General features: G+C 48.9%; 1 protein-coding gene across 1 annotated transcript; it reads left to right on the forward strand.

Moving 5' to 3' along the window:
* Positions 1-1,950: 1,950 nt before the first annotated feature.
* LEP (leptin) lies at positions 1,951-14,172 on the forward strand. The gene is made up of 3 exons (XM_077164035.1): positions 1,951-2,018; positions 11,281-11,452; positions 12,964-14,172. Exons 2-3 carry the CDS (start codon positions 11,309-11,311, stop codon positions 13,321-13,323), a joined length of 504 nt encoding a protein of 167 aa, XP_077020150.1. The 5' UTR covers positions 1,951-2,018; positions 11,281-11,308; the 3' UTR covers positions 13,324-14,172.
* The last annotated feature ends 3,581 nt before the right edge of the window (positions 14,173-17,753 follow it).

Below are 17,753 nucleotides of genomic sequence, written 5' to 3' on the forward strand. Positions count from 1 at the left end.
AAATATTTATTACTTCTAGCCTCGTATATTCTGGGGCATCTAGAAGGAAAAAATCTGACAGGATCATATGGTAGCCCATGACAAACTCTGAGATCTGCCCTGTAATTACTTGTTGAAGAGTGCTTTGAAAACTATTGCTTTTTTCTTTCTTTGCTTTGTAAATATGTTACATTATACAATAAAAAAAGTTAAAAACGAACAATTTTTAGGGTCCTATCTGAGATTCTACAAAGGTGCCATGCACTAGGATTACTTTCCAGAAAACTATAACCTCCAGATGGCTTCCTAGGCCAGATAAGTCCTGAAACCCAAAGGGCCCAGCCTCTCCAGAACATCAGCTAGTTCCATCCCCATCTAATATTATCGACAGCCCTTTTCCACATGGAAAAGTTAGAATGGGCATAGTCCAAATACCCCTAAAGAGTGGGAGAAGGATCAAAGGAGAAACAGGAGGTATAACAGAGAAGAAGGATTCAACAAATGAGTAGGACTACCGAATCACTATATTGATATTTCTTTTAGTCTCCAATGTCTTAGAGCAACTAGAAGGAAAAATCTAAAATTGTGGAACTATAAGCCATATCAAACACTGAACTCTGTTTTATGACTAATTGTTGGTGATGCGTTTTGAAATTTGTTATTTTTTGTAATGAAAAATAAATAAAAATTTTAAAAATTATAAATAAAAATAAGAACTATTTTTAGCTTGTGAGCCTTACCAAAAGAGACAGCAGCAGAATGGCCCACTGAGGTAGTCCATAGATACCCGCCTCACACTGCAGCTGGTCCCTACCTGAATGCTTAGCTTGCTGAGCTGGTCTGGCCTGTGCTGACTGGCATGGCTCATCTAGTTGTCTGCGGCTTGATTCCTGGTCCATCTCTACCCTTTAACAGCTGAGTATTCTGGGGGAGGTCAACCTCCCTCGGCCTCAGTTTCCTCATCCCTGAAGCAGGAGGATAACACCAACTCACACGTTCCAGTGTAGTGCTGAGCGGTTTCTGGACTGTTTGCATGCTTTTGTTTTGTTTTATAAGATTTTTTTTCTCCCCTGTCCCTAATCCTCTGTGGTAGTTAGGTTCAGGTGTCAACTTGGCCAGGTGAAGGTGCCTAGTTCTGTTGCTGTGGACATGAGCCAATGGTATGTGAAGCTCATCTGTCACTGATTACATCTGCAGTCGGCTAAGGGGAGTGCCTGGTGCAATGAATGATGTTTGATTTAATTGGCTGGATGTTTAAATAAGAGAGGTCAGTGCAGCACAGCCCAAGTCGTTCAGCCCGGACCTTTGGAGATGCAGAAAGGAATCACCCTGGGGAAAGCTGTTGGAACCCAGAGGCCTGGAAAGAAGGCCAGCAGAGATCGCCCTGTGCCTTCCTGTGTTAAAAGAGAACCTCAGACGAAAGTTAACTGCCTTTCCTCTGAAGAACTATACGTTTTTAGCTACATAAATCCCCTTTTAGTTAAAAGCCAATCCATCTCTGGTATGTTGCATTCTGGCAGCTTTGGCAGACTAGCACACCCTCTTGTTCTCTCTTTTGAAAATGAACGAAAACACTGCAGAAGCAGCAGTGGTGCGGTGGCCACTTTCAAAGGCTGGGGAAAGCCAGGACAGAGCTCTGATTCCAGCTATCAGCCTCTAGCTTCTGGGATACCTACCATGTGCAGGCACAGAAGAGGGCATAATGGAAGGAAACTGTCCACTTCGCATCCCTTGTGTCTGGCATACAGAATCATTCTATAGATGTTTAACCAACCAAGGGGCTTCCTTTGCTCTCTAGGGGACTCTAGGTCATTTGGAAAGAAAACGCTTGTACTGTGAGGTTCTCAGATGTCTAATCACGGGTTACTAATGTAACTCCACTGTTTGTTTTTGGAATGCTAATGTTATGTTCTCCCCCTGATGCCCCTGAGGGTGACAGAACAATAGCATACCAAAGAGATGTGCTGTGGGATTCTGGAGGCAGCCCAGACGTGACGCACGAGGCAGTTGACCTAGCCCTAATGGAGAGACAAAAGAGGGTCAGTTTGTGTTGGAATGAAAGATTCGGGGAAAGTCATGGAGATCTGGCTGGAACCTGCGGCAGAGATTATAGAGTCCAATGTACTTGCCTGCCATGTTGGAGACCCAGGTTCCATTCCAGGTGCCTGCCCATGTGAAAAAAAAAAAAGAGTCCCATGTAACATCCTCTGTCTAGTGAATGAAGATTTGTTCAGTGGACATTGGTACCAGCTCTGAGAGCCCTTACCCCTGCTTCCTGCCACAGTGTGGGTCGGATGTGATGAGAAAGATACATCAGATATGGTGATGAATACACTTCTATGTGGTGATTTTGTGAGCATTGATTGTACACGATACACAGAATGTTTGTGGTTTGGGTTTGATAATACAAAAAAAAAAAGGCATCAGAAAGACAGTGCTAACATGTCATTCATTCTTGTGAGCATCATAATATAGAAATATGTATTGGGTTGAGGATGGCGGTTCGTGGCACTCTCCGAGCACCCCAAAAAGCTTCAATGCCTGGTCCTCTTAAAGGGCCTGGGGAGCAAGCACACTGTGCTTTAGCCTTGGAGGCAGATTCCTTCTTAATTGAAAGACTAGACCACTCACCTCAAGCCCTGGAGCCGGCGTCCTCCGCGCTTCAGAGCGGGGGTGGGAGATGGGTGCGCCCGCACCCCGGGTGGGCACTCCTTCCGGAGCGCCCGGTGACCACTCCCGCGAGTCACCCCCAAACGCCCAATGCCTTGGTGTCTGAGCGCCGCGGAGCAGCAAGGACGCCAGAGGGAAACCCACGATAATCTGGGGGAGCCTCCTCACGCCCATCGCGTCCCCGGCACTGTCCCAAGAGGCGAATCCTTGCACCACAGCAGCGTCAGAACCTCTGGCAGTACCTCGAGGATTTCTCGCACCTGCCGCCGTCCCCCAAACTTTCGGGACGTCCAAGGGTGCGCGGGTGGCTTCCGGCGCGGCGGAGGCCCGCCCGAGGTCGCGGCCACAGAGGCGCGCCCGCCCGCAGGGGCCCGCGGCAGCCTGGCCGGGCTCGAAGTTGCCCCACGGGGCAGGGCGGGGGCTGCGGGGCAGTGTCGCAAGTTCTGCTCGGGCGGCTATAAGAGGGGCGGGCCGGCATGGAGCCTGCAGCAACTGCGGCGCCAGCAGCTTCGAGGTAAGACCCGGGCCCGCTCCTTTCCCCTTCTCTGCCGGTCCTTCTCGTCAGGCCACGGCAAACCCCACTCCGACCCGGGGGAAACCGAGGCAGGCGTGGAGCGGGGCGGGCGACTTTTGTTTCTGAACTCTGGTGGCTTGGCACCGAGTTCTAGTCAGAGGGAAGGTGGATGGGAGCTGGGGAACTTTGGATTCAGGGCTGACCTGTGCCACTGCCGGCGAGGCAGATGCCAGCCCAGCGGGGCTAAAACGCTTTGGAAATTGCCTTGAGCATATCCCCAAAGATCAAGGCACCGGAGCGCGCCCGTGCATCCTGCATATACACGCACGCACACACACACACACACACAAAATCGCACACACATAGAGTGGAGGGGATAAAGTTGGGGGTGGGGACGGGACACGGGTGCAGGAGTTCAGTTTCGGAAAACTAGGCATAGCCTTGCTCTGCAGATAAGAATTCGGGCTCTGGGCTCTGATCTCCTAACGCAATGTGTGAGGACCAGGATGATGATGGAGTAGAGGCGGGGAACTGCTTTCAGGAGAACCGAGTCTCAGAGAGATCGAGCCGGTCTCACTACATCTGGGCTCCGAGCCAGGCAAATTGCCCTGGACAGGATGGATAAAGTGAGGTTTCTTCCAGGGCACAGAACAGAGGTAACGGGAAAGCCCTCTTACCTACATGTTGCTGCTGTTACCGTGTCCAAATATGCACTGTTGGCTGGTGGGCTCCAAGCGAGACCTACCAAGCCCGCCCATAGCCTTCCTTTTCTGGGGGTCATGGTTTAGGTTTCATTATCGTTTAAAGATGATGGCACTTTGGAAAAGCAATCCTTGAAATACAGTTAGATCCAAGTAAGACAAGTGGCCTGGCTGTCATTTGGGAATAGCAGCATTGGAGAGGAGGAGAATCATTTCTGCTGGAAATGTGGTCTTCAGAGGAGACAGGGCAGCCCCAGGCTAAGTGCTGTCCATGAAAAGTGGGTTCAGTGGTGTCATCCCAAGAGCATGAGTGCACTGACTGTCCCCAGCAGTGTAGAAATTGATCTCGATCATCTCTTGTGTTGGTTCTGTAGTGTTCTAAGGTGGGCAGGTTGGGGAGAGGGCTCCCCAGTCTCTCACTAGGGTGGTAGGGAGAACGGAACACCCAAGCAGGGCAGCTTTTAACAATACAGACTCTCCCATTCCAACACCCTCATGAAGGGAAGGGCCACGCTGATCATTTATCTCATTTAGGCAGGGGGAGAAGTCAAGAGAGAAACAGTAGATGCTTTTAGGTCCTTTCCTTTTTCAAGCAGTTGAGGACATTGGACTAAGGGGAATGTTTCCATGTTGGCCAAAGGAGTGTCCTTCTCATATTTTGTACCTTGTATGCCCAAAATAACTTTTCTCGGTATTTTGGGGAAATATTTTCTTCATTCATTCCAGGAAATGGCTCTGAATGCCAAGGACAGAGCCAGGGAGATTGCAGTGAATTCCTACCCCACAGCTCCAGGCATGTCTAAGCCCCAGGCATGTCTGAGTAGCCAAAGTGGTGTCCAGAGGTGGCCACCTGGGAATGCTCTCCTCATAGAGCACCGGCCACTGCCCTCCACCCCCAGCCTAGATGCAACCCAGGGGGCCATGGGGATCAGGGAGAGAGAAAGGGTCTCCAGAGGTAGAGTGCCCATGAGTGTGTATCCTAGAATAGCATGCATGTGACTTAATGGAAAATTGAGCCCAATTCTCAAGCAGTCGGTCGATCGGAATACCCTGTCCTCACCGGAAGTAGGATTCCAGTGACTGCCAGCTGAAAATTTTCTTTAAACACACCACTGTCTCGGAGAAATAGAAGGAGAGGTGATTGCCCTGTTTCCATTCTGCTTTATAACAACCCACCTGATGCCTGGGCACCCAAAATCCTTTACACTTACAACACGCGTGAAATCACATGCCCCTGGCTTCTCAGCAAACTGCATTTTGCAGTCTCTCCTGCTCAGTTTGCACTCTGGAACTGAATCTATAATCAGTGTCAGCACCGACATTTCACTGATACCATATAAGATTCAGTCTCTCTTTGTGCAAACACGTTTTTATACTCCAGGGTATCTCAGGCTGGGGGGGGGGGGGGGCAGGGCAGACAGACGGGACCGGAGGGGCAGGAATTAGGAATGGGTCCGAGGCAGGGAGCCCTTGGGGACATCAGTCAAGGTGGAGCAGAGCTCAGGAAGCTGCAGGGAACCTGGTCCTGCATGGGTGGGAAGGGGACACTATAGGAGGTGCAGGAAGGAGTCCAAGAGGCTCCTGAGAGGGGGAGACTGGACATTGTCTTCATTAAGAAAGCTTAGGAATCCCTGCTGGGCAAAAGTGAATTCTAGGATTTACCTTCCAGATGGGAGTCTTCAAAGACTCTGCTTGTCCTATTTAGAGAATAAAGACCTGGATGGAAAGTATTTCACTTACTCATTAAATGTGCCAGGCCCTGGGCAGGTGCTGGGATGAGCAGCATGGCCGGCACCTAGCAGACATTGCAGATCATTGATTGTGGCACCCTCTGAGCATAGATGGAGGCTCAGAGTCCTGGCAATATTCCAGGGAGCCACAGTCAATTGATAAGAGGACGCAGGAGTTGAAACCCATTTGCTGTCCCTGAGAAGGCCAGATCTAAGGGTGGTTTCTGATGAACAGGAAGACTAGAATCCCTGACTCTCCCACCCAGGCTACTAGTTAAGTAAGTTAATATGATTTCTCAAATGAGGTTCTCGGTTGCAAATAAGAGGAAAACCACTCATGCCAGCTTATTGTTTTTCAAATTGTATATTGTGACCAACATTGAAAAAACAAGAACCAAGATGCTTAGAATAAGGGTACATTTTATTTCTTGATACTTGCTTTCCTTACGTGTGTATCTGTATATCTCCTGGAGGTCTTCAGAAAGTTGAAAAGCTTTGCAAGTGAGTAAAAATAGAAAAGAGTGTCAGACTGAAGCCTGAGGACAGGGAGAGCCCCTGAACCTCTTGATGGCCCAGACTAAAATGCTCAGGGACCAGACAGAAGGCCAGGAACCAAAGCCCTGACCATCTCCACCTCTGGGGGCTGTGTGGCCTCAGGGGGAATGAGAAGGCAGAGGTGGGGCGGGGTTTGCGTAGAGCAGAGAGGTTTGAGATGCCAGCATGGGTCTGGGGAGAGCTAAGGCTGGGTAGAGGTGGGACTGGCTCATGCCCAGGCAGAGTCGGAGAGCGTGAAATTGTAGTGGGCTGGATGGTGCCGTGCTATGAGCCTCTCCCACTGGCCTTCAGCCTGTTTTCTGTGATGACCTTTCATTGCTCAGTGCTGCCCTGGGGCCGGGGTGGGGGGCAGGAGGCTTCAACTTCTGGCTTTTCTCTTTTCTTCTCCTGTAGGTCCATGGCAGGGGACGATGGTAGAAATGATGGGCAATGGCAGGGTCTTAATTAAAGGACAAGGAAGGCAGTTTGAGGCAAAAGCTGGAGAACGAGGAGACCCAGCGGGCGAGCAGAGAAGAGTGGGCGGTGAGCGTGACTGCAGTAGCTTGGGGTGCGGGGTTCCAGGGAAGCCCCACTGAGGGGAAGGTGGACGCTCTCCATTGCTCCCTGGCCTCCCCTGACCGGCAGCCCTTCTTCCCCTCCATGCTATGCTTGACCAAATTCAAGAGAGAGGGTGTTGGAGCAACATTTCAGTGCTTCATGTTTTAGCTCTTAAAGAATGACAACTTCTAAATGTTCAAAACTACTCTGGACACTTCTGGAGAGAGAAGGCTCTGTGGTCCGGGCAGACAGGCTGACAGCAGGCTTCCTCTCTCCTCCCGCTCTGCTCTCTCTCCGTGCTCTCCTGCCAGCGGCTCCATCCAGGGCTCCCCGGTCTATATATGCAGCCCCTTTTCTTCTGAATTCAGACTCCATTTCCATCTGTCAGCTGAGTAGGTTCATCTGAAGGTTCCCCACTACTAACAAATCAACGTGTCTGAAGCCATCGCATTCCTAAGCCTCTCCCGGTGTCGCCCCCAATTTCTTTCTCCATCCTTCTAGCTTCCCAGGCTGGAAACACTAGCCTGCAAATTGCCAGCCTTCCTCGCTTCCGCAGACGGAAGTCTCACCTGGCACTCACAGCCCTCATCACTCCCCACCCACACCCTCGCCAGCCCCATCACCCATCTCACTTCTCATGCTAACTATGAGCCACGGTCTCCTGAACCCTATTCTGTGCCCACCGTCTGACTGCCCCTCTCCTCCACCTTCACAAACCCAGTTCCTCCCCATTCTCAGTCCCTTGTCAAGTGCTTCCACCTCTCTGATTCCTTAGCTGGAAGTACTGGTGATGGCAGCTACTATTTATCTATCAGTTTATTTATATTATGTATCAGGGTTGGCCATGTGCCAAGCACAGTGAGCACTTTACATGCATTATCTCATCTCGGCCACATAAAGGCACATGTGGGAACCATGACTCAGGTCATCCCCACTTTCCAGCTGTGAAAACTGAGTCTCAGAGAGGCTAACTAACTTTCCCAAGATGCTTCTCCAACTCACACATAGTTCTGCTTGACTCTAGGGTCCATAAGTTTAAGTACTGTGACTCCAGCCCCTGAGTGACCTAAGGCATTTTATCTGTTAAAATGTTCTTCTTTGCATTGTAGTTAAGTAAGTAAATATCTTGCTCTTAAAACAGTTTCTTAAAAGCAGAGATTTATGCTTTACTTTTATTTTCAACAAATAATACATGTAAGTAGTTTGCAAAGTCAATGACTGTGGCATACTGCCAAGCTTCCTTGGAAAGCCACCAGCCCCCTGCCCCATCCCTCCCTATTCCTGACTCCCACTATCCTATGATTCCATGTCTTTTTCCTCTCTGAACCTGGCCCACGATGGGCGATCAATACATGTTGGCTCTCGGCCATCAAATGTATTTTAGGAAACTATTATGTGGCAGGTGCTATGCTAGAGGAAATGGTACTTGCTGTCCTGAATAATCCCTCCCCTCCCCAGACCCTGAACCCTGCTCTTTCCAAATGCTCTTCCCAGCCATTGCCCTCCTCTTCCCAGGTGCTGGGACGCAGGTGAAAGGTTGGAGACACAGTTAATGCCCCACTGGAGAATCCAGAAAGACTTGATGTCTACTGTTTTCTGATGACCACGTTGGGATGTGTTAACTTAGCATTAAATTTGACTGCATTTAGCAGTTAAGTCACCCCAAATGGTGACTTAAACAAGACAGAGGCTATGGCTTTCCCATACGGAAGTCCAGAGGCGGGCAGTCCAAGACTGGCTGGGCGCCTCTGCTCTTCCAGCTCCCTGCTCCACCGCTCAGAGGGCAAGGCCTTCGTCTGCACAGTTCAGGATGGCACTAGGACTCTGGCCAGACCTGGCGCCATATGCATGTTCCAGGCATCAGGATGGCGGAAGGGGTGAAAAAGGAGGAGACGCAGGGCACAAGAGGGCCCTGAGAGCTGCTGCCACATGACACTTCTCACGTATCATTGGCCATACCTAGTTGGGAGAAGCTTGGAAGTGCAATATTTATTCTGTATGTCCACACCCCTAGGAAAGGAGAGATGTTAGGAACAACTAGCCGCCTTTACTGCAGGGATTGTGTGCACTGATGGTGTGTGTGTGTGTAAGCATGTGTGTTGTGTGATGTGCGTGGTGGGACAAGGTTCCCTCCATCACTTTAATCTCAAATGGACCTGTTATCAATCCTCTTTCCTCACCCTGGGCCCCCCGCCCCCATGGATCTCCCCTAAACCTGACCTTTCCTCGCCTCTTAGGCAGACTTACTTCAGCGCCAGCTTCTCAATTGCGTGTTTCAAGGAACGGCAGTTTGTTTGCAGCATCCACTGAAGCCTATTATCAGCGGTGATGGAGGGGGCTTGTAAAACTGTTTTTCCGTTCAGGTGTGAAAGGGTGGCCATTATGTGATAGTGACTATAACCAGAGTTAATCTGGTAAGAAATTCTCTCGGGAAGATGGGTGGCCATCAACCCATGAATCCTGGAAAAGGAAACAGCTCAATCGTGTGCCACAGGGTTGAAGACCCAGATGGGGAGGCAGTGGGTGGAGGGCTGCCCGCAGGGTTGGCCTTGCTTCAGGGGGTGTGGCCCAGGCTTTCCAAGCCCTGCCTGCTAATTACAACATCCCTCACCACCGCCTGCAGGGGCTCCCTGGGCTTCCCCTCATTTACCCTTGTGAGCCAGGTGCTATTACTAGCTCCATTGTACAGATAGGGACTGATGTTTGGGGGAAGTTAAGTAACTTTCCCAGAGAAACCCAGAGGGCAGCGCCTGGCTGCTGAAGCCTTGGGACCTAACCATTGCAACCTCTCACCTTTGCTATGGCTTCGTGGAGTCCAAACAGGGGATTTATTAAACTCCGTTTCACAAATATTTGTTTGCATTACTCAGGTTATGAATACTTAATGGAAGGAGTCTGAAGCTTTTTTAAGAGTGAAAACAAGCACAAAGCCAGTGGAAACGTGCTCCCAGATTACTTAGTATTTTCCTAGTGAAGTCAATATGGGGATACTATGTCATTGCTTCCTTCTAGAGCACAGCGTTTGTTCCCAAGAGCCACGTTCCGAGGGGCTGCCTTTGATGGGGACTTGGGGTGGGGGGTATTGTAATCTGGTCTTTCTCTTTAAGGGCCTGAGAAGCTGGCACGGTGGGGTGGAAAGGCCTGGACTTTCTGGCCCAGGCAGCCGGAGCTTGACTCCTGGCTCTGCCGTTTAACCTGTTTGACTTTGGGCGAGTTAACTCTTCTTTCTGACCCTCATTTTTTTCTCACCTATACAATTCAGATAAAAACATACCTTTGATCAAGGATTATTAATAATATATAAACAGACTGCTTGTTTCATTATATTTGCCAGAAAATGAACTTTATTAACATTGCCACCAATGGACAGAAAATGTATTGCCTGTTTTTATCAAAAATCATATGAGGAAGAATGCAAAAGGCAGAGATGTTTGGGATTTTTATCATCTCCAGAACTTTCATCATGATATTTGCTTACATTTTATTATTATCTCGGGCTCATACACTACACACACTTAACATGGATCATTGGTTAGAGACTCATATGCATTTAATTTTACTACCATTTGCCTCATGTACTTTGTTAAAGCTTTGCTGTTTAATCAAGGATCTGCATAGTATTAATTTTAGAATTCATGGTTCCATGACTTGGAAAGTCATTCTGGGTGCACATGGTATCCTCTTATGCCTCCACACCTTTCCCCCATAGGAACCCACCTTGCACTCTCCTAGCCCCTACGCAGTCTTTATTACCCAGCTCAATTGACACCTCTTCCAGGAAGTCCCTTGCATATTCCCATGATATCTTATACTTGCCCTTCTAGCAAAGCTCTTTGTTTCTGTATTAAATTTGGCCACTTACTTATTTGTGCCTCCTACTGAAACTGTAAATTATCTGAGGGTAGAGAATATATGTTGGTCACTATTGTGTCCTTGATGCCTAGGTCTGTGTCTGACATATCAGACCCTAAATAAATGTTGGTTGAATTCAGGTTGTTCCCAGTGGGCGAGAAATGCACTAATAAAGCAAGTGATAAATGCCGTCATGGAAGTATAAGCAGGCTGCTGGGAGAGCACAACGGGAGGACAAGTAACATAATCTCTAATAATAGGGTACTAACAGAATACATTTCACAACACCTTTTAAAGCTCTTCTACATGCATTATCTAATTTGATCCTCATAAAAGCCTGGAAATAGTATTATATCACAGGTAATGAGGTGGGGGATTTTAGCAGTTATGTGGTATGATGTCATGCCGGTACTAAATGACTAGATTCAAACCAGACCTTTTCCTTGGACTGTGCCAAAAAGTCCGCATCATCACCACAATGTCCATTTGATCACACCCTGGCTTCCTGCTCTGTGGCCTACACGGGACCTCGCTGTGGTTTTGTTAGTCAGGCTTTGTCTCTTCCCAAGGGAATGCATTTCATTCATATATTTCTAGATGATGAATTGTCATTGACTTGGAGGAGAAGGTAGCCAGAGCTGAAAGCAAATCTCGTTTTTATCCACATCCCGTTTGTAACAGAGCACGTGGGTGTTTTCTGAGCTATCAGTCCCTGTCAGTGTCTGCCTCCTTCTGCTTTCAGGCCTGAGGAACACTCCCTGGGAAGGACCATGCATTGTGGAGTCCTCTGCCAGTTCCTGTGGCTCTGGCCCTGCCTGTCGTTCACTCAAGCCGTGCCCATCCAGAAGGTCCAGGATGACACCAAGACCCTCATCAAGACCATTGTCACCAGGATCAATGACATTTCACACATGGTAGGGAACGCCGCGGGGGAGTAGAGGGATGACACGGGGCCGACTGCCTCCTAGGTGGACTGGAATCAGGTAGTTCAAAGAACATTTGTTGAGCACCTTCTGAGTGTCTGTTGGGAACTGGGGGTTCAAGGCACAGGGTTCCTGCCCTTCCTGATTGTTCTCTGGGCCCATCTACCTGCTGGGATTCAGTATGCGTGATTTGAATTTTAAACCACCTGAAAGCATTTAACTTTGCCACATGTTTCCATTAAAAATCATGCGACTTTCTGACATCATGGGGCCACACATACTTATTTCACTCCATTGTGGGGAAACCCAGGCCTCCGAGGTTAGCTGAGGAGGCCTTGACTCCTCCCAAAACAAAAACAGCCATGTCCTCTACGTTCTGTCCTCTCCGTCTGGGGTCCACAGGCCTAGACCTTCAGCCCTTTCCCATATGACATCTCTATTTGGAATTGGGAAGACTACATGTTAATCTTCACACTCCTGTTCTCTGTGAGATCTTGAGCTAGCTTCTTAATGTCTTGAAGCCTTGGTCTTGTCTAGGCGATTGGATTGGAATATAGTCTTCAAAAGGTTGTTATGAGACTTAAGCTAGGTAAAAGAGGAGAAAACACACACACACACACACACACACACACACACACACACACAGCCAGAGAAGAGTATGCCCTCAAGAGAAGCTTGCAGTTTTGTTTCTGGGTGGCCCCTGGCCTTAAAAGCCTGCTTGTTCATCATGCACAAGGCAATCTGCAGATTTCCAGATCTCATGGCCACTGTGGCTGTCAAACAGTGATCTTGCACAGCCAGAGTGGAGTTACGTGGCCAGAAGCAAGGACAGCTCAGAATTAGATAAGGTCTTGAGATTTCATAGAGAAAAACACTTAAGTCTCCTTGCTTTCAGAACAGTTCTTCAACAAGGCTGCATATGATAGATCCAGAGTAGGCCACCTCTTGTGGTGGAGGACGTCAGGGCCTGTGGGAGGGCAGGCAGGGGAGAGCTCCTCCTGAGAACTAGAGTTTTTGCAGCAGAGGAGTGAGATGGGATTTGTTGAGGGAGTACAGATTTGATCCCTAAAGTGGTGGGATTGTATGGAGAACTAGGCAGAGAGAATCTGACTTGGAGGGAGAAGTGTGCTGAGGGTGGAAGGGAATGAAGATACCTTGGGATGGGGGTGCTTCTGGAGGACCTCGGAAGCCTGATGGAATAGGGAGTAATGGCTGGTTCCTGAACAGGGGCCACGTGGAGAAGGGAACAACTTGAGCAAGTTGGTCTGGGACTGTTGGGAAGTGTGTTTTGGAAAGGGAAGGAAGATAGGGGTCTAGGAGACTGGCTGAGAGGCTCAGCAGTCACCCGGACACAGGAAAAAAGGGTCTGGGTACAGATGGTGAGGAAGGGGGAAAGGAGGTGACCAAGAGAATGAACCTCCATATTCTTGGGAGACAGAACTTTGAGGAACGTTCTCTCCTCCCTTGCTGAGCTCTTGCCCTCTCTCTCTTCTCCCACACAGCAGTCGGTCCCCTCCAAACAGAGAATCACAGGCTTGGACTTCATTCCTGGGCTACACCGTGTCCTGAGCTTGTCCCAGATGGACCAGACATTGGCGGTCTACCAGCAGATCCTTGCCCAGCTGTCTTCCAAAAATGTGATCCAAATATCCAACGACCTGGAAAATCTCCGTGACCTTCTCTACCTGCTGGCTTCATCCAAGAGCTGCCCTTTACCCCAGGTCAGCAGCCTGGAACCCTTGGAGAGCCTGGGTGGTGTCCTGGAAGACTCGCTCTACTCCATGGAGGTGGTGGCCCTGAGCCGGCTGCAGGGGTCTCTGCAGGACATACTGCAGCAGCTGGACCTCAGCCCCGGGTGCTGAAGCCTTGCAGGCCTTTCTTCCCTCAAGGCCGAAAGTTGAAGGAAGAAACTCCAGCTTCCATGAATCTCCAGGAAAAGAGAGCCTTGGGTGGATATCTTTTATCTAGGACTCTAGTCCATTTTTCTTTCACTTCTCTCATTCCTTCTTCCAAAGGCATAAAACTCCAAGGTATGTCACTTGAAACCAAAGATACATACACATGATCCCATGCTCACCAGGAGGGGGGCCCACCCCACAAACAGCAGATTGTGTTTATGATTCTCAAAAAATTATTCAGCCATTCACAAGAGTCATCCTGACCCCTCCCTACTCCATCTCTCCACTTGCTGCGTGCTTCATTGTGACCTGGAGTGACTTCAGGAGGTGAGCTCAGAGAAGGTTCCATCTGAAAGTCTGGGGCACACCATGAATGCTAGATCCACACACAGCTGGAAATTCTAAGCAACAGAAGTTGGAAGCGGTTATTTATTTATTGTGCATTTCATTCTGGACGGATATGAAGCAAAGCATCAGCTTTTCCAGGCTCTTTGGGGTCAGCCAGGGCTAGGGGTGCACCTGGGGTGCTGTTTCTAATCCCATTGACTAAGGCAAACCCATTCTGAATAACTTGAGGGTTAGGCTATTCAAGGAAGAGCCAGGCAAGGTGGCAGTCGTAACTAGTTTACTGTGACTGATTTTAAATTAAGGCATTCACAATGACATTGTCTCGAGCGGGTCTCCAAGGGCCAGGTTATTTTAAACAGAAAATGGAGGAACTTTGTCAAATGTAACGTGCAGTTCTGTGCACCTGGACATGGCAAATGTGTCGGTAGGTGGGAGAAGGGTCTGGAATGTGTTTTCTGGATGATGTCTGCATGGCAGGCTCTGCAGAAGGTGTGAGGTCAGTTTCTCATCTTCAGCAACCACTTAAGAGAGTGGTTTCTATGCAAGTAGCATAAGAGGCCACTCTTTCAGGGAAGTTGTGGGATTTTACCAGCCCCCTCTGGAGGGAGAGTTGCTGAAGCTGAAGGCTGTTTGTTGGGGCGGGTGAGCTCCAGCCTCTTCCTGTTGCTAGAAAATGGTCTTCCAAGCATGGACTGAGGACCCCACTCTCAAGACAGTGATCACCAAAGTGGGGTACCTCAGCGTGGCCCTTGCAGTGGTCAGGGCTGATCACATGGCAGGGTCCCTAGTTGAGATTTTCTTACCAGATTGGGGTTCTCATCTGATTGCATCACCCAACACAAGGCCATGTCTCCCTCCCACCCTCACCACTTGCGTTCTGGGAGGATTTTATTCCAGGGGGAATGTCTGTCAGGCTTTGTAGATGGTCCTCAGACCAGGGCTAGAGCTCCCAGATGAGTGCCAGGGCCCCGTGCCAACCCCAGATCACCCACCCACTGGGAATCATGCTCCAGTAGAGATGAACAAGGAGGCTTGGGTGTCCCACCATCCTGCCAGTGTGATGGAGCTATCACACTGTGGGTGCAGGGTCTTCCCAAGGAAATTTGAATCAAAGCAATAAACTTTAAGACTGAGCTCCACGACACGTTCAGCTCTGAATGGTGCTATGGGCTATAGAAGCTCACAAGAAAAACATTAAAATTCAGTTCTGCCCTCAGGGACCTGCATTCCACATGGAAAAATCCCCCTCACAGGGATGCCCACCTTCATTTCACCATGGCAACTGAAACAGCTGGAAGAGCTGAGGGAAATGGTGTGAACCAAGGGTGACAATCTCAAAAGGCCCAAAGACTAACCCTGCTTGAATTTGTTAGCATTTTGACTTTTCAGGGCACATTAGCACCTATTACTGTGTAGCCACATCTTTTAAAATCAGTGTAACCGCAGATGTAAAGATAAGAAAATACTGAAGACTGTAAGGGTCCACTAGAACCCAGGTCCTCTGATGCCAGAGTGCCCAACATTGTCCCATAGAGACACAAACAGGGTTGGGGCAGGGGACACCAGCAGTGCTTCCTGGAGAAAGTTTTGAGGTAGCTTTTGAAGAAGGTGACAGAAATGAATTACCTGAAGGGAGGAGTTATTTTGTTGGAAGGTTTGGTGGATTTAGACATGAAGGTGAAGGTGTGAGCAATGAGTTAACGAGAGAAAGGAGAGATGAGAGGGAAAGGGACATGTTGAAGGGGTCTTGAATGGCAAAGAAGTTTGATATTGAAAGAATGCCAAGTTGAACGTTCTAGAGTGGAGACTTGTGTGTGATATACAGGATTGATCTGCTCAGGTGAACGAGACCAGCCAGTCAGGCTGAGATGTTTTATGCCTTTCTCTCACAAAACCTGGCACTATGGATCATTCCCATAGAGTGCAACTTCCTAAATATAAACAACTGTCTTTTTTATAACTTACACATTCTTTTTTTCTTAAAAAATTTTTAATAAATTACCTTTGCCCCCCTGGTCTTTGTTTTCTGTTGCCTTTTGTAGAGGGGCTTTGGAAGAGCTGTCTGTGGGTAACAGAGAGGCTTGGCTCATCTCCATCCATCACTGGGGTCAACTCCGCCCCAGGCTTGGCCACAGCCAGCCACCAGTTATTCAGGCTAAAGGATTACCCCCAAAGCACAAAGCTGGCAAAAGGAGCACATTCTGCACCGAAGTCACTTGAATTCTGCAAATCAGCCTTCAGAAGCACCAAATTATTTTTGCAAAAAAGGCAAACAATCAAACAAAAAAACATGTAGCCAATAACAGACCCAGCCAGGTACATAGAGTAAAACTACAGAACTTTCCTTGTTGCAAGGGCAAAACACAGAAAAGTACTCTACAATGGTTAGGACTTGACAGTTGGGGGTGGGGAGTGGCCAGACAAAGACAATCACTCTCATGAGGATGGCTCCTTACTCCAGAGATTAAACAGCAACCCAGCACAGCGTCCGGCTTGCAGTGGAGTTAGGTGAACCTCCCTTCCCTTCACATCACAATTAGCAACAGGCATTAAAATGTCAATGGCCCTGGACCAAGGCGCACATGGACGGAAGTTCCTCTTAGTTTAGATGGTGACTGCCAGATTCTTCCTGCAGACTAGTTGGATGGGGCAGTGAAGGGGGACACCAAGCTCCTGAATGAGGGGAGACTGCAGAAGCAGAAGGTGTGACTGAGTATCCTGAGTTGGCAGCTCTGGGAAGTGGCCGGCCCCTGTACCAGTCAGTTCTCCTTTCCCTACCTGTGACGGAAACCCAAGGCAAACCAAGTTAAGCAAAAAAGAGTTTACAGGCCCATGTTGCTAAGAAGTCCAGGCCCTGATCTGTCTCCTAGCTCTGCTTTCCACTGAACGTCTTCTTTCTCAGGCAGACCCTCCCTCTCCTTGAGGCAGCAAAGATGACCTCCAGCTTCCCCAGGTTTATGGAGTCCTTGGAGCCAGCAAAAGTTTTAAGGAGGGCTCTAACTGGCCCGTCCTGGGTCACACCCCACCCTTGTGGCTGTGGATGGGACAGCCTCATGTAAACCATGTAGGCTGAGAACGAGGGAGCAATAATCCCATAGTGAGATGCCCCAGCAAAAAAGAAAATGCATATGTAAATAAAACAAAGCCCACAAGTGAAAAAAAAAAAAAACCAATAAAACAACTGCTTGGACAGACCATGGGTCTTACCTGTCTCTCCTGGGCACTCACTGCTACAGCCCACCCCAGGTCAGCCCCATCCTGCCAATCCCTGGGAGCTCACTGGTCTACCCTCCCCTTACTGGGCAGCCCAGCCCATTTGCTATCAGTGCCTGTTCTAGTTTGCTAGCTGCCAGAATGCAACACACCAGAGATGGATTGGCTTTTAATAAAAGGGGATTTATTTCATTAGTTCTTCAGAGGAAAGGCACCTAGCTTTCCACTGAGGTTCTTTCTTACACGGGAAGGCACAGGATGGTCTCTGCTGGCCTTCGCTCCAGGCCTCTGGGTTCCAACAACTTTCCCCAGGGGTGATTCCTTTCTGCATCTCCAAAGGCCTGGACTGAGCTGCAAGTGCTGAGATGAGGTATGCTGAGCTGCTTGGGCTGTGCTACGTTGAGCTCTCTCATTTAAACACCAGCCAATTAAGTCAAACATCATTCATTGCAGCAGGCACACCTCCTAGCCGACTGCAGATGTAATCAGCAACAGATGAGGTTCACATACCATTGGCTCATGTCCACAGCAACGGAACTAGGCACATTCACCTGGCCAAGTTGACAACTGAATCTAACTACCACAGCACTCATGTAAACAAACTCTTCATTATGTGGCACAGAAATCTGTGTCTTTGCAGCCTCCAGTCACTGGCCCAGTACCCAGAATTCCCTCTGGCATGACCCAGCAAATGCCTCTGCCCCCTCTTAGTAAAGTACCTTCCAGTATTTGAGAGCTATGCTCCCATCTTTGTACTTCCTAAGTGGTGTCATTTTAGAGGTAAGGAAACAGAGACTTGAAGAGGCTAAGAAACGTGCCCAAGATCACATTCC

The sequence above is a fragment of the Tamandua tetradactyla genome, chromosome 1 (genome assembly GCF_023851605.1).
Source record: "Tamandua tetradactyla isolate mTamTet1 chromosome 1, mTamTet1.pri, whole genome shotgun sequence".
Taxonomy (NCBI): domain Eukaryota; kingdom Metazoa; phylum Chordata; class Mammalia; order Pilosa; family Myrmecophagidae; genus Tamandua; species Tamandua tetradactyla.

Bases quoted from the DNA above. Each gene is read 5' to 3' on its own strand.
- LEP (XM_077164035.1), top strand. From the start codon at position 11,309: ATGCATTGTGGAGTCCTCTGCCAGTTCCTGTGGCTCTGGCCCTGCCTG. The intron at 11,453-12,963 runs GTAGGGAACGCC...TCTCCCACACAG, and splicing joins TCAATGACATTTCACACATG to CAGTCGGTCCCCTCCAAACA.